Genomic DNA, 18025 nt, shown 5'->3' on the forward strand with positions numbered 1-18025 from the left:
TGCTTTTTATTTTCCTACTTTTTTCTTTCGTTGCTTGTACTTTTGGTGTCATATCTAAGGTTTTGCCAAATCCAAAGTCAGGAAGTTTTAGGCCTATGTTTTTTTCTAAGAGTTTTCTAGTTTTACTTCCTATACTCTGGTGGTGGATACATTTGGTGTGAGGTAGAGGTCAAATTTCATTCTTTTGTGTGTAACTATCCAGTTATCCCAGCACCATTTGTTGAAAAAATTATTCTTTCTTTATTAAATTGTCTTAGCATTACAGCTAACAGTTTAAAAATAATTTCAAACCAGAAACATATAAGTATTCAGAAAATAATCAAGAGTCATCCCCACAATCATCCACCTCCTCCCTCCCACACACAAAAAACTGAGGGAAGTTACTTTCAGTTGCATGAAAGACACTGCATACTTACCCTAATTACTGAAAACACCATAATCAATCCTAATTAAATACTAACTTTTAAAAAAACTATTAGCTGGTATCAATATAGTTCAGGATGTAGAATAAAGTGAAAATGGAAAGTCAAAAAGAAAAGGATTAAAAAAAGAGGGGAGGATGTTAAGAGAGAAATTTATAGCTTTAAATTTAAATAATTCTACCTTTATTAGAAAATAAAAATAGAGAAAAGCTGTGAAACCAAAACCTGTTTCTTTGAAAAGATCAATAAAACTGATAAACCATTAGCTGGATTGGCCAGCAAAACAAGAGAGGCACAGATTTACCTACATCAAAATGAAAGAGTTAGAGACTTTACAGATATTAAATAGATAGTAAGGGAAGATTATAAATAATTTTATGCCAATAAAATTGATAACTTGGATGAAATGGATAGATTTATTGAAAAATAAAACTAACAAAGCTTACTCAAGAAAAAAGACATAACCTTAAGAGGACTCTATTAAAGAAATTAAATTCATAGTTTAAAATGTCCAGCAAAGAAAATTCCAAGCACAAATGGCTTCACTGATGGATTCTACCAAATAGTTAAGAAAGAAATAATATCCTCTAGAAAACAGTATGGAGGTTCCTCAAAAAGTTAAAAAACAGAACTACCCTACAATCCAGTAATTGCACTACTAGGTAGTTATCTATAGGATACAAAAAAATAGACTCAAAGGGGTACAGGCACCCCAATGTTTATACCAGCATTATCAACAACAGCCAAACTATGGAAAGAGCCCAAATGTCCATCAACTGATGAATGGATGAAGAAAATGTGGTAAACACACACACACACACACACATACACACACACACACACACTGGAATATTATCCAGTCATAAAAAAGAATGAAATCTTGCCATTTGCAATGACATGGACGGAGCCAGAGTGTGAAGTAAGTCAGGGAGAGAAAGACAAATACCATTATGATTTAACTCATACATGGAATTTAAGGAAGAAAAGAGATGAAAGGATGGGAGGGAGAGAAAAAAAGAGAGAGGGAAACAAACTGTAAGAGACTCCTAATGATAAAGAACTGAGGGCTGATGGAGGAAGGTGGGGGAGGAATGAAAGAGATGGGTGATGGGTATTAAGGAGGGCACTTGTTATGATAAGCACTGGGTGTTGTACATAAGTGATAAGTCATTGAATTCTACTCCTGAAAGCAATACTGCACTGTACGTAAACTGACTAGAATTTAAATAAAAATTTGAAGGGGAAAAAAAAAGAAATAATATCAGTTATTACAAAATCTACCTGAAAACAAAAGAGAAACAAACACTTCTCAACTCTATTTTATGAAGCCAATATTACCCTGATTAAACGGTCATTACAAGACAACTACATTCTGGGGTATCTGGGTGGCTCAGTTGGTCAAATGTCTCTCTTGATTTTGGTTCAGGTCACGATCTCTCGGTTCATGGGATCGAGCCCTGTGTTGGGCTCTGCTCTGATCGTGTGGAGCCTGCTTGGGAATCTCTCTCCCATTCTCTCTGCCTCTCCCCAACTTATGCTCTCTGTCTCTTTCTCTCTCTCTCTCAAAATAAATAAACATTAAAAAAAATTACATGCCATCATACCCACATAAGTCACAAAACACTCAACAAAATAAGTGATTTGAATCCAGCCGCAAAGTTGACTCAACATCCAAAAATCAATATAATTCACCCTATCGATAAACTAAAGAGAAAAACCATAAGATCATCTCAATAGATGCAGGAAGAGAGCACCTAATAAAATTCAACATCCATTCAAAATATAAATTCTCAGTAAACTACCAATTGAAAGGAATGTCTTCAACCTGAAAAACCTAGAGGCTGAATGCTAATGCCTGCCCCCAAAGATCACCACTGTCACCACTCCTATTCCACAATGAACTTATAGCCAGTGCAATAAGGCAAGAGAGAGAAATACAAGGCATACTAACTGAAAAGGAAAAAAATAACTTTTTTACTTGCAAAAGATATGATAACCTACACAGACAATCCCATAGAATCTGATCAAAAGCTACTAGAATATGTGAATTTAGCAAGTGACAGGATACAAGGTCAATGCATAAAAATCAATTTTCTATGCACTAGCAAAGAACAAAAGGAAACTGGAATTTTTAAAAAGCATCTTTTACAAGCATTCCCAAAACATGAAATATTTAGGATTTCCAAGAATTGTATACTGAAAATTACAAAATTTTGATGACAGAAATTAAAGAATGCTTAAATAAATGGAGAAAAACAAAGTTTTCCTGAAATGAGAAGAATTGATGTAAAAATATCAATTATCCTCAATTTGATCTATATCGTCAACAAATCACAGTAAAAATCCCAGATTTTTTTTATAGAAACTGACAGGTTGATTCTAAAATTTATATGGATAAGCAAAGCACCTAAAATATCCAAAAAATTTTTTTGGTAAAGAATAAAGATGTTTGCAATGACATAGACAGAGCTAAAAAGTATTATGCTAAGTAAAATAAGTCAGAGAAAGACAAATACCATGTGATTTCACTCATGTGGAATTTAAGAAACAAATGAGCAAAGGGAAAAAAGGGGGGTGAGGGAGAGGCAAATCAAGAAACAGACTCTTAACTACAGAGAACAAACTAATGGTTACCAAAGGGGAGGTGGGTGGGGGATGAGTTAAATAGGTTTGGGCATTAAGGAGTGCACTTGTTGTGATGAGCACTAAGTGTTGTATGGAAGTGTTGAATCACTATATTGTATACCTGAAACTAATTATTACACTGTATGTCAAATGGAATTTAAATTAAAACTTTTAGAAAATAGAAAAAAAAGAATAAAAATGGAAGACTCATACCAACTGATTTCAAGAATTACTATAATGATACTGTAATCAAGACTACAGTATTTGTTAAAGGAGAGACATATAGATCAACAAATCAGAAAATAATATCTAAAAACAGACCCACATATACATGGTCAATTGATTTTTAAAAATAATTTTACTGATGCTATATTTTGCATATACCCTTTTCAAGTGTATAACCCATGGTCAGTTGATTTTTGATGAAGCTACCAAAGTAATTCAATGGACAAGGCATACTGTTTACAACAAACAGTGCTGGCACAATTGGATGTCCATACATAAAAAAATGAACCTCAACTCATACCTTGTGACATATAAAAAAATCAACTTGAAATAGATCATAAACCTAAATACAAAACCTAAAACTATAAAAACCCCTAGAAGAAAACATAGAAGAAAAATTTTGTGACCTTTGATTAGGTAAGGATTGTTTGGATAGGGCACAAAAAGTATAAATCATGAAAGAAAAAAATTGTTAAATTGGTTATCAAAATTGAAATCTCTGATCTTCAAAAGATACTGTTAAGAGAATGAAAACACCAATTACAAACTGGGAGAAAATATTTGCAGAACACTTACCTGATAAATGATGTGTGCCTAGAATATATAAAGAACTCTCAAAACTCAACTTAAAATAAAGATTCAAGCCAATTTAAAGATGAGCAAAGGATGGGGTGCCTGGATGGCTGTCAGTTGAGCGTCCGGCTTTGGTTCAGGTCATGATCTCACATTTCATGAGTTTGAGCCCCACATAGGGCCCACTGGTGTCAGAGCAGAGCTCACTTCCAATCCTCTGTCCCACTCTCTCTGCCCCTACCCTAATCACACTCTCTCAAAAATAAATAAAACATTTTAAACAAATGAGCAAAGGAAGAAGTAGGAAGCAAATAAGCATATGAGAAGATGGTCAACATCATTGGATATTAGGGAAATGCAAATTAAAACCACTATGAGATAGTACTATAAACCTATTAAAATCGTTTTAAAAACAAAAACTGATACTACCAAGTGTTGGTAAAGAAAGATACAGAGCAACTGGAACTCCAATGCAGTGCTAGTAGGAATAAAAAATGATCCTGCTACTTTGGAAAATGGTTTGGAAGCTTCTTATAAAGATAAACATACACTTACCATATGACTCAGCAATCCCATTCATAGGTATTTACAAAAGGGAAGTGAAACATATGTCCACACACAAAGACCTGTTCACAAATGTTTATGGTGGCCTTATCCATAGTAGACCAAAACTGAAAATAATCCAAATGTCCTTCAATTGGTTATGGATTTTTAAAAATGTTACATATCCATGTCCAATGGAGTATTACTCAGCATAAAAAACAATGAACTACTAATATATGCAACCAGATAGATGAATCTCAAAAGCATTAAGCTAAAACAGAAATTGGCAAATTTTTCCTGTAATGGAACAACACAGTAAATACTTTATGTTTTCAGACTATATAGTCTCTGTTACAACTATTCAACTCTGCCATTGTAGTGTGAAAGCAGCCATAGACAATGTGAGTATGGCTGTGTTCTTTTTGGCTGTGTTCTGATAAAACTTTATACACAACGGGCAGCAGACCTGATATGGCCCACAAGCAGTAGTTTGCCAACCCCTGTGCTAAATCAAAGAAGCCAGACACAAAGGGTTGTATTAAATTAATCCATTTATATGGCAATAATGAAAAAAGCAAACATAAAGAGACAGAAATAAAATCAGTGGTTGTCAGGGCCTAGGGGTAGGGGTAAGGGATTCATTAGAACGGAGCACAAGGCAACTTTTTGGAATGATGGAAATGTTCTGTATCTTGACTGTGGTGGTGGCTACTGGGCTGTATATGTTTGTCAAAATTCATATTACACTGAATACCTACAAAGGGTGAATTTTATTATATGCAAATATGCTTCAACAATCCTGTCTTAGAAAGAAAGGAATGAAAGAAGTAAGATCAAGGGAGAAAGGAAGGAAGCCAGCCATTCTTTGGTCCCTGATTCAAATAAAAGAAAAGAAAAAAAAAATGGAGACAATCAAAAATCAAGGAAATTTAAACACTCACTGGATATTTGGTGATGTTTTAAAAATTATTTTTCATGTTTTTAATATGTGATAATATATTGTAATTTTTTAAGGAAAGTTCTTACTTTTAGAGATACATACTAAAGTTCTTACAGATGAAATTATATTATGTCTGGATTTCTTTTAAAATAGTCCAGTTGATGTAAATAGAAATGTACTGAGAATTGCTGAAGACAAGTGGTGGGTTAACAGGGGTTCATTATATTATTCTTGCTACTTTTACATATGTTTGAACATTTCTACAACAGCCAAGTTGGGTTGTTTTTGTAAGAAGGAAAAAAAGGTGTGTAAGAGATAAAATCCATAAATAGTGACTGTGCACTTAATGTCTACAGAGGTCCGGTAGGTGGAAAAATGAGAAAAGCCAGAGTGATAAAGTGTGGGGCCAAAATTATTCACATCAAATCTTTGAAAAAACATGTGAGATCCAAACACACACACACACATTGCCAACATTTCTCTTAAGACCTTAAAACTCTGAAGTTGCATACTTGCATATATCTTTACAAACAATGCATATACAATATGAGAAGTTAAATACATAAAATGAACTATTTCTTAAAATCCAGAAAACACTGAGGTATATAATAAGAATAGCCAAAACACAACAACAATAACAACAACAACAACAAAAATACTGTATTATCTGGTTCTGGAAGTCACTAGCATTACAATCAATTCTACTTCTAATTTCACAATTTGTCCTTAGAATCATATACATAATTTAATGAGAAAATAGGAGCAAGAAAGTGATAGGAGACTTTTTGTAATATTATAGCAGAAAATATAGCTGACCATATCAAGAGAATAATCCACTTTAATTAGGCAGACTGCTGAAGAATATATACCTAAAATAAATGTTGGAAATAGCCTTATTTTTATTTAATTTTTTTGTTTCAGAGAGAAAGCAAGCATGAGCAGGGGAGAGGGGCAGAGAAGAGAGAAAGAGAGAGAATCTTAAGTAGGCTCAGCGTCTGTCACATAGCTCAACAAAAGGCTTGATCCCATGACCCTGGGATCATGACCTGAGCCAAAATCAAGAGTCGGATGGATGCTCAACCAAATGAGCCACCCAGGTGCCCTGGAAATAGCTTTTAGAAGAATACTATCTGATCTTTCTTAATCTTATAATAGCTTAAATGGAGATATTATCTAAGAATAAAATCATATATTAACTATACCCATGGTTTTCTTCATAATATTGTAGAACACTCCACCCTGCTGGAACATGTGAGGAAGCCCCTTTGCATAAGACCATACATCTTCTCCTGTAAAATAAAAACAAACAGTATTAGCAACAAACAAAAGAATTCCACCCAGTGTTGCTTAATGATTAACCTTGAACAGAGATTGCAAGGTAGATCTCCTAAATAAGTGATGCAGCTTGGTATAACATAAGGAGATGATATGGAGTGATGGGACTGCGGTAAACTAGAAAATCCATGACCTATCTAAAGGTGGCAGCCACTGACTGCCAAGTGCTATCATAGCAGAGTGTAAGCCCAATGCTGTAAGACCATCTGGCTTTTCAGAAGCCAGAAAGCTAGGTTTTTCATGTGAATTCTCCCTATTTTTAAATGTAGAAACTAATTCAAAAATGTCTTTAAAACTGCATGAGTCAATACTGGGCATATGAAACAAAATGTATCTGAAGACTCAATCCAACTCAAAGGAAAGTATTTCTCAACACTGAACTAAACCAACAGAGAGAGTGATAGGAAGATATTTATTTTTAATAAGTAGAATACAGAACATTCTATATTTATGTTAAAACTAAACAAAAATAGATGAAAGAGGCTAGGGAGAAAAGTCTATAGGTAGACTGAAGATAAGTAATTGATGTTGTATTGTGTTGTTCCAAAGTTGACTTTTTAAAATAGAAATTTAGAGGGGAAATGACTTGTTGAAGAGATTTAGAAGAACCTTTAGAAGTCCACAAAATGTCCGCAATCAAATCACCATTTCACGAAAATATTTTTTCAAGAACATCCTTTGACAGTGACTATTCAATAAGAAGGTTCAAATAAAAGTTAAGAATGATAATCACTGTTCAAAAAGGTAATAAAGAATGGAAAGAACATAATAGTTACTTCTGGTAACTACAGGAATGGTTGTTTTTGTTTCCTTATACTTTCACTATTTTCTCATCTGATAATGTACATGTACGATCAGAATTTTTTAAGTTAATCTTAACAAAGAAAGGTTTTTATTTTTCCTACTAGAAGATTATACTGGGTCTGAGTTTTGAATGGAGGTTACTGATGATGAGGCTTAATCACTATGTACATGCAATCTCTCAGAGCTCTAACCCCTTCCCACATTTATAAACAAGAATAGGAATTTGCATGGCAGTTGGCTAAAGTTATTCAGTACATCAGTTTAAAGTATGCAAATTTTAAAAGGCCAGGCACTTAAAGTTTCGGTTGAATAGAACATTTACTTACACACAAACACTTCATTCATTAATGATACAGTATTACCAGAAAATGGCTAAATTTAAGGGTGGGCATACACATTTAAAATTTTAATATTAATAAAATCCCCAAATACAGAATGTTAATAACTTCTAGTAGAAGTTCTGGTTGCTGAATTTATCATTAGACTTCATTTGGATGAATTATTTCTATGATAACCTTTCATTTACTTATCAATATTACTTTGTACTATTTTATAAAATATCAGAATACAATTTATTTGGAAAACGTAAAACATTATAATGGTAGCACTTAAGTTTTTTTGGTAAAAGTCTGAACAGGTCTCAAATTAGGGAACTCTTCAGAATTGACCACCATTAAATACTAGTAAAAAAAAAAAATGACATTTCTTAGTGCTTTACATAACTTAACTATTCCTATTCCTTAACTATTCTGGAACTCTAACCGATTAGAACTCTACTGGAGTGGTTATTAATCTTGTTTTCATTCTGTCCCTCTAAGGATCCTTCTTTTTTTTAATTGTTCCTAAGGACCCTTTTAAGACACTATATTCCTATGCTGCCTCCTTCATTACATTTGAATACTACAGATATACAGATATACTGTTTGTCTATGTACTACATCAGAATTTTATTCATTAAAGTTTTTTTTACTCTCTCCATCTCCCAAGAACCAAATTCACCCCCTTTGAGAGCAATATGTGGCCCCACTGAGTATGCATGCTCTGTTGCTTAAGGGAAGGATAAATAAATCAAAACCTCTATTATCTACCCAGCTTTGAGCTGGAACTTTACAGTTTCATTTTTTCATCACAACTAAGTCCTATTTTACAGAAAAAGAAACAAGCTCAGAGTTTAACCAATTCTCCCAAGATCAAACAGCTAGTAAGTGGCAGAGCCAGGATTGGAATCCTGTGTATCATTCCAAAGCTTAAACCTACCCTTTCCATTGATATTAAACCTCTACCAGAGGTCAAATTGTGTTACTACAAATTTGACAGAACTATCCGCAGTCTTTTCTTACAGAAATCCATGGCATCAACAACTGGTTAGGAGGAAAAAGTAGGCAAATTATTTCCTTTGGTATACAGATACTTCCATTTGTTGGCAATAGAACCAAAAAAAGAAATTAGAGGTCAGGAAAAATGGATTGTGACATTCTGCACAAGAGCCCCATTAGCATCATATGGCTCTCCACTGCATTTGTCTCCATCAATTCTACAATTGCCCTGGTTCAGGCCTGTCTCCTATTCGAATTACTGCCACCATCTCCTTAACTGGTTTTCCCTCCAATCTTGTTCTCAAATCCCTCCTCCATAATACCTTCAGAGTGGCACCTTTAATGGTTCCCCCAAAAACATAAGGTAAAGTCCAAGCTCCTTTTTCATGGCAGATAAGAGTAACCCTTGCATTCTCTCCTATCCCACATCTCACATCATACCCTAAAACTTGAGTTTTACAAAGCAACACCACCAAAATGCTCTCTGGTTCCCAATGGCCAATAATTGCTATATATTCTTTAAAACTCAATTTAGGTGTCACTTTCTCTAGCATTCTTCAGAGTGGTGGATAGGTAGGTACCTTCCTTGCTACTCCTATGCATATGAGTACCACAGCCCTCATCACACTACAGGGTAATTTAGTGTATTTTTCTGTTTCCCCTTCTAGACTAGCCTTTCAAAGTCAGGAAAAGGTCACTGGTCTATCTGACTTTCTATTTCCAGGGCCTGGCACGGTGCTAGGTAGACAGTATCATTCTTAACATTCACTGAATGAATGTACATGAATGAACAGTATAAATGATGTTTTTCCTTTTAACAGTGCTCAAATAAGTTCAGAAAAACTTAACTGAAGCAGCACCATGATAACTGTTCTTCAGTGTCAATACTGATAAAATATAACTAATGGAACCATCTATACCTCTTCATGAATCTAATAAAAAAAATCACAGCAAAAACAAAGGAAAAGACTTTTAGGTACAAACTTCCAGTTATCAAATAAATAAGTCATGGGAATGTAAAGTACAGCATGGTGACTATAGTTAATACTGTATTGTCTATTTGAAAGTTACTAAGAGTAATCTTACAAAAAAGGGAAAGAATTATTTTTCTACCATTTCATTAGAAAGCAAACTCTTGGAGAATAGGAAAAGCTTGGTAAAACATTGAACAAATATTGTATTAATTCATATTGTTAGTCCTCAATTAATTTTACTTTTATTTTATTAAAAAAATTTTTTAATTTATTCATTTTAAGAGAAAGAGAAACAGAGCACACAAGCAAGGGAGGGGCAGAGAAAGAGGGACAGAGAGAGAATCCCAAGCAGGCTCCATGCTGTCAGTGCAGAGCCCAATGTGGGGCTCGAACTCACAAACTGTGAGATCATGACCTTAGCTGAAGTCCGAAGAGCTGGATGCTTAACCAACTGAGCCACCCAGGTGCCCCAATTTTACTTTATAATTCATTTGTTTCTCCACAGTGAACAGTAAAATATTTATATTCAACATATTGTGTGTATGTATAAATGTAGAAAAAAGTCTGTATCACCATCAATAATCTCTGTCCAAACTTTGTCTTCCTCCTAAAAATCTTCAGTTCTCCTAAGTTATATATGGCAGTGATATTACAGATGGTTTTTCTTTTGGTTTATCTGACTTTTTTCCTCCTTAAGAAGCAATATTTAATTTTTAAAAAGCATGTTAAAATGAAACATTTTTAAAATTTTCATTTTTCTAACTTTTACTACTAATAAAATCATGGGGTTAAAAGTGGGCTTTAAGCTCATCATTCCAATCTTTTTTTTATTTGGGGAAGAGGGGCAGAGGGACAGAGAGAGAGAACCCCAAGCAGGCTCCACACTAAACAATGTGGGGTTCAATCCTACAACCCCAGGATCATGACCTGAGTTGAAATAAAGAGTCAGACACTCAACAGACTGAGCCACACAGGCACCCCCGTCATTCTAATTTTCTAACTAGATTTTTAAAAAGGCAATTTGAAGTTTCTACTTTGCAATTTATAAAGTGAGCAAATTTTAAATTCTAACACCTATATGTAATTTATTTATGTGTTTTTATTGAGGCATAATTGACACACAATGTTACATTAGTTTCAGGTGTGTAACACCATGATTTGACAACTCTATAGGTTATGCTACACTCAACATAAGTGTAGCTACCACCATACACTATTACAATACCGCTGACTATAGTCCCTAGGCTTTAACTTTCATCCCCATGACTTTTTCATTCTGCAACTAGAAGACTGTACCTCCCATGCCCCTTCACCCATTTGGCCCACTTCCCATCCCCACGACCGTCAGTTTGTTTTCTGTATTTATGGGTCTGTTTCTGCTTTTTTGTTTTGTTTTTTAGATTCTGCATACATGTAAAATCATATGGTATTTGTCTTACTCTGTCTTATTTTACTTAGCATAATACCCTCTAGGTCCATCCATATTGTTGCAAATGGCAAGATCTCGTTCTTTCTTTATGGCTGAGTAATGAAATGAAATATATTTTTAAATGCCCCCCCCCTTTATATTTTTAAAGATGCCCAAAGGTACTAAACATTAACTCTGAACTCCAATATCTATGACCATAAAATAAACTGGCCAAAATGTAAATTTAAACTAGGAACATGGGACTGTTTCTACTAGAAATACTCCTAAGGGTATTCATTAGCTGAAAGAACCATTGCCATCACTCCACCCTTCTTGCAGATCCTCCCATCTAAAAATGGATCTACTTTATCAGTAGTCAAAACCATTTCTAAGAAAGGCATGCCTGTTTTTCTCCTTATACTGAATCCCTGAAGTATATCCAGCCCATACAACTTTTAGCAGCATCATTAGCATTAAATGATGTATTTATCACACACACACACACACACACACACACACACAGTCTCTGGGGAGTAAAAATGTTACAGGCAACTATCATATTTTACTTTATACACACTTAAATTCTTTGAATTTTTAAAAATATTATCTTATAACTGAAAAATATGAAGGAAAGTAAAAAATATCAAAGTAGCTAAGCACAGAAAGGAACAGAATCAATGTTTAACTTAATCTTCAAAATATGATAGTATAAATTCATGTATAGACTACTATCTCTGCCTTTGAGTAGTTTATAATAAATACGGTGGGGTAAGCAAATGAATAAGTAAACCAACAAATAAGATAATGGAAACCTGTAATAGGTGCTATAAGAGAAATGAACTGGGTACCATGAGAGAGGGGGCCTACTTAGAGTGGTTAGCAAAGGTCTCTCAAACCCTTAGAAAAGGTAGTCAGGAGAAAGCCTCTCTAAGGTGGTATTTAAGCCTACACCTAAACGAGAAGGAGCCAACAATTCAAACAGCATAATGCTTGATGAACTATTTTCATAACAGCTCAGTTCACATCTGGTAATTCACAAAGTAATTTCTGCATTTTGAAATTTGCAATTTTATAAATAAGCCCTGTCATTTTCCATTTTCCAGTCCTCTCCAAACTAAACATCAATAGTTCTCCAGCACTCTTTACATAAGGTTGTGTGTATATATAACTATCCCCAAACTGACATTTTTACCAACACATCAGCTTTTATTAAGAATGTCTTCTGCATAATTCAAATACAGTTATAAGAAAATTAGAGGTAAAAAAACTAATGTTTAATACAGGGACTAATACAGGCCACGCAGTGTCTTAGTACACTACAGCAGAAAGTCTCTCAAGTGCTACACTATGAAATCAGCAAAACACTCTTTTTATGCTCAAATTTTGTGTTGGGAATAGAAGATTTAAAGAGATTTGTGTATTGAGAAGGGAAGCAACATAAATGTTGGAGGTAAAGAGGAAAGGGATCATAACAAGAAGACACTACTTTACTGAACTCATTGCAGTCAACAGTCTAGTACTCAGATATTCAGGTTGAGAAACCTCAAACTAAACTCAAAAAGTGACCAATTATAAACCAGAACTACATTTTACTAATTTTCATTATAAAATATATTATTATGCTAATCAGACTTTTACAGTACTGATCATAATCTCACCCTTGCCAATTTATTTATCTACAATGGAGAACACAGTCTTCTAAGTGAAGACTACAGGTATGCTCTCACCTGTACATCAATACTTAGGAAGTTAAATGAATGATCAGAATACTTGATGAATACAGAATCCCTAAACGGATACAGTTCTTTCAGCCAGGCCATGGTGAGGACTGATCAAATATTCCAGCCCCTAGAGATTATCTTTCTAGTTACCAGAATTTTCATGAACCCCAGATGATGTATCTTTTCCCTTTGTACAGTAGTGTATAAACAGTGCCAAATTCTGCTTTTCAACTCTTTTTCAATGTTCAATGCTGACCATCCATTCCATTTCTGCTGACACAGCCTTTCTTTAGACATGTTAATGTCATCTATTTAATCCAATCAAAAACATTCAGAGTGCCTACAACCTGCTGGGCACTATACTAGGTACTGAGCATCCAAGGTTAGATAAGAAATGAGCCACATCCTCAAGAGTTCATCTTCTACTGAGGAAGACCTTTTCTTTTCCTGTTTTTGACCTGGAGGATTGCCAGTTTTTAAACTACCTTCTGCATGTATCTAATTTTATCCATTCTTTGCTGATGTTATTTGATTTTCACAGTTCTAGGAGGATTTTACTGTTGCCCTGTGTATCAACCACAAAAGGCATTTTGTAAAGAGGCAACTGAAGTATCGGGGAGTCAAGCAGCTTGCCTGAATCACTAAGTTAATAAGTAGTGGAGCCAAATTCGAGGTCTTTCGGACTCCAAAGATCACACAATCTTTCCTACATTTCATGCAGTCTCTAAGAAACTAAAAACTCTAAGAGATAGAAATACACAAAGTGCCTAGTACATTTCTTGACATATCCCCCGATTTGATGGCTATGTCTGCCAAAATAAAATCTACAATATCAATATCAAGTTATTAATGTGTACAGGGCTTTTAGATCTCCTATTAACTTCTAGGCCCCCAAATTTAACAAGCCAGGAATAATCTTTATTTTGGTAGGTCAAGGCCCAACTCACTGATACTTAGTACTCTTAGAAAACAGAATCAAAACCCAGATCACTTTTCTAGTTAAAAACTCTAATTTCAGCAAAAATAAGGCTCTTCTAATATGTAATATAAATTTTAACTCTACTTTAAGCCTTAGTAAAGCATATTAACAGTGATTTAAAAACAAAGAGTAAGCAAATAAAAATAACGTAAAAAGTGCACCACTGGATCATATCCCAAATCATCTAAAGCTTTAGTTTACATATTTGGTTGATATTTTTAATTTATGCTGAATTATTAAAAAGAAATGCTTCTTAAGAAACACATTAACATCCACCTCTGTTTCTTGTATTTCTCAGGAGTTATAATAGTACAATATGTTTGAAAGCAAAGAGTCACTGAGCAAGGAAATTACTTAAACACAAATCCTAATGTACAAATAAAAATGTGATGAACTAGGAAAGGAAGAACAGGAAATGGAGGACAGAGACTATTAGGTGGGAGTGCAGTGAGAATATAAACACCAGAAACTGCAATTCATCAAACAGGAAGTCCTGAAATCACATGACATGCAGGAAAAGAAAATTTTAAAATAAATGAAAAGGGACAAAGTGACCAGGCTCAATACAGCCCTGGGGGGAAAATATTTTAAAAGACTTTAAATAGATACATTATAAGCTATTAAAAAAATATGAGAATAAGTTATATTTAAATAATCTGGTGACAGTTAATGGACTACTTTCACTTTCTTAGTTGTCCTAATGTTTACTCAATGGAGAATCATGCTAACATCCATCTGTTTAGGAGGAAGAAAATAATCTCTTCCTAAAATATTTATATAATCAAATCGTTTTTATAATGATCACAGATTGTTTTTCATGAAGGCAACAGAAAAATATTCACAATTAAGAAATACCATCTGAGTTAAAATGATCTTACCCATTAATGTTGCTAAAAGACACAAGGAGTACATTTCTTTGTCAGCTTGCTCCTGAAGTTCCTTGGATAGTTTACCAGTAACAGCAATCTCTTCTTGTTTCACAGTGTGGGCAGAGTGTGCTGCAGCAGACTGACCACCTTCCGCTTTACTTTTTAGAATCTCTATTGTAATTCTGTCACCATGCTGTAAAGGAACCGGCTCCTTTTCCATTCCTGCCTGGGGTGGCATTAACTCTTTAGGAGGAAAGCCATATCGAATACACTGTAAATATGGAGGAATGTTAAATTCTCTGGCTATGCTTTCTTGAAGTTCAAAAAAGGTTGTTGAAGATTTAAGTGTAACCATGGACTGTCGTCCATCATTAGTTGTTATTCGGATCTTCTTTTCCTTTGAAGTTGTTGGTGAATATGGAGCCTTGGTAGGGGTAGCAGGTGCAGAGGACGGACCATCACGAATGGTACTAGGAGAAACAGTCCTGGGTTGCCCTTTTTGTTCTTGTTTTAACTTCTCTGTTTTCCGTTTCTGCATTACAGCAGCCTGTTCCGTAATATTCTGTTGAATAGTTCTTTCAGTTTTACTCATGTTTAACTCCTCCTTGTGCAAAGTTTTTGTTTTCTGTCCAGTAAGAATAATTTTAGTTGGAAGCTGAGACTCTGACTCTTGTCCTTGTACATCTCCAACTCTTTGGGCGTGAGCACCATCTATATTTACAGGAGTATAATCATCGGGATTCTTTTTGGCAGTCTGATGCAGTATAGTATGGACAACTTTCTGAACTAGGATTTCACTCCCAAATTCACCTGGAAAGTGCTTGGTAACAAGTTTCATTGCAACATCATAAACATTACTATTCAAAGATGAATCACTTTCATACTGGAACCAATATACTGTTTCTCTGACCACTCTTCCACCCCATTCCAAAGTAATAGGAAAAGCTTCTGGTAGATTGTCATACTCTTTACCATCCCAAAAATGTTTGAATCCACAACCACATTTGCCACCAGTGGACCTAGAATTAGTTCTGTCCCCATCCAAATACACAATAGACCCATCTCCTCTGACCCTTCGCACAGATGTGCCATGGCACCAATTACAGGCTGTCAGGTTACTCAATCCATAGTCTGGTACCAGAACATCTTTCACTGAATCATATGAGCAAACTAAATTGTTCAAGGGAAAGCTATAATTTTTGTCAGGCCTCAGCTGTCCATGAGTACTTTTTGCCAGGTTATACAGTTTCCCTCCTGGAGCCAACCACTCTGGAGGAACATGAAGTTCAGAAAGGGCACCACAGAGCAAACATTTGTGAAGGCGATTATCCATTACTGCTTTTTTAGCAGCTGCTGTAACTTCTTCAGGCTGAACTCCTATCACCCCAGTCCTCCTGTAGAAATACTGATGGACATCAGCAACCAAACTAGGATGGATACCATGTTTGTCCATAAAGACTTCTTCCATAGCAGCCACAAGCCTAAGTAAGTATTTATCCTGCAAACTTCTGTCTCCTCCAATAACACAACCACCATCCTCCTCAAGTTTAATGTACTTTTTAATAAGGTCCTGAGGCACACCCCATGCTTTAGGCAACAAATTCATAGGCAATTTGGGCAAAGCAGCCCCTTTTATGCCTACCAAGGGGATATAATGGTTCCTACCAGAGCTACTCCATGCAATACAGATTGGTTTGTTCAAATGACCATCTCTCCCTGTGCACTTCTCTGCAGGGATGAGCCCAGGCAGAAAGGTGGCTGAATAATCACCAGAGCTTCTCATGCCACTGAGAGAATCTAGCAGAATAATAGGGCGATGTAATACATTGGCAAGGCCAAATATGTGGATGTTCCTCAGGCCCAAGGGAACACCCTCAGGTGGTACAAACAGAGGGTCACACTCATTGATAATATCCTCCCATTCAGCGGCATCAATGAAGTCATGGAACAGGGCTTGATATTGGGCCAGGTGCTGCTGAAAGTGCTGTTTAAGATTCTCTCTCAAGGCATGCCAGAAGAGCTCCCGGCCTACTAGAGCACGGGACACAGCATGCACCAAGCAGTGTCCATCCCCGTCCACATGAACTGGAATGAGGCATTCCTGGCTTTTATTGGCCCGCTTGATGTCCTCAAGTGTGTCATGCAAATACAGGAGGCTTCCGGAGCGGTCCTTGCCATAGCCCACTGTGTTAACATGCTCTGGTTCGATGAGGAAGGCGCGGTCACCTAGCAAAGCGCAATCGAACAGTTCGCCCTGGTTCATGTCCCGGAGAAGCTTAGCCCTGCCTGTCTGTTTATCCATTCCATAGCGAGCTAATATGGGCGACAACAATTTGCAGTGGTAGTTAGAAAGGCCCATCACCTTTACCAGTTCCGTGTTCTTCTTGGGTGCCCCTGTCACCCCAAGCAGCGCGTTCCGCAGCAGGTTGTGTAGCACTACGTCCGGGTCGGTCACCTCCTCCACCCCCAGCAGCTGTTGCTGCTCGTGCCGCTGTCCGCACTCGGTACACTCGATGCTGACAGAACCGGAGGCCGGGAAGAACAGACGCGCCTGGCACTTCGGATCCGGGCAGCTCCCAGAGAGGATTCTCCGGTCTCTCCGTTTCGAGAGCCCCCCCGGAGGAGCCGCCGCCGCCGCCGCCGCCAGGGACGGCGGAGTCTGCGGAGCCTCAGGGGGAGGAGGTGGCGGCGGCAGCGGAGGCGGCGGCGGCGGCTGAGACATACCTCTCGGCTCTCGTGTCTCGCTCCGCGTCCCAAGCGACCCTCAAAGGCTCATAGCCCAGACACCCACCGGCCCGACTCTGTCTAGTCCAGGCCCAGGACGAATCACTTTCCTTTCCCTACCAGCTCCTCCTCCTCCTAAGCGAAGGCGGAAGCGCCGGACGTTGTTTCTCTTCTTACTTCTCCACTGCCGTAGCCGTTGCCCCGAACGTAACGGCCACCACCCTACCCAGCACTCACACTCACTCACTCTCGCTCTCTCTCTCCCTCAGACACACAGACATACACGCCCTCACTGGGAGTGCGCAGGCGCAGCTACCGCTCTGCCCTCTGGGAATTAGAGTCTTGCAGCCTCTCTCCGGGCCATTGAATGCTAGGATTTTGGATCCGCAAAGAACTACAATACCGTGAGGCCATGCGGTTCAGCACCAGCGGAGAGGAGGAAGAGGAAGGCAATAGGAAGGGGGGGCAGAAAGGAGATCGTCATTCGTGTTGCTTGCCGGGAGTTGTAGTTTTAACTGGATCTTCTTTGTCGTCTTCCTCACTCTGGGGCTCAAGCAAAAGAGAATG

The 18025-nt window shown here is 36.8% G+C and overlaps 1 protein-coding gene across 1 annotated transcript in view; it reads right to left on the reverse strand.

Moving 5' to 3' along the window:
- VCPIP1 (valosin containing protein interacting protein 1) overlaps window positions 1-17874 on the reverse strand; it is a 30375-nt gene extending 12501 nt beyond the window's left edge. Inside the window, exons 1-2 of the mRNA XM_043602212.1 lie at window positions 14744-17874; window positions 6531-6617 (exon numbers count right to left, since the gene is read on the reverse strand). Of these exons, the coding sequence (XP_043458147.1) occupies window positions 6531-6617; window positions 14744-17456 (2800 nt within the window). The 5' untranslated portion in view covers window positions 17457-17874. The remainder of the gene's footprint in view (window positions 1-6530; window positions 6618-14743) is intronic.
- Window positions 17875-18025: the final 151 nt, after the last annotated feature.

Source organism: Prionailurus bengalensis, chromosome F2, assembly GCF_016509475.1.
Source record: "Prionailurus bengalensis isolate Pbe53 chromosome F2, Fcat_Pben_1.1_paternal_pri, whole genome shotgun sequence".
NCBI lineage: Eukaryota > Metazoa > Chordata > Mammalia > Carnivora > Felidae > Prionailurus > Prionailurus bengalensis.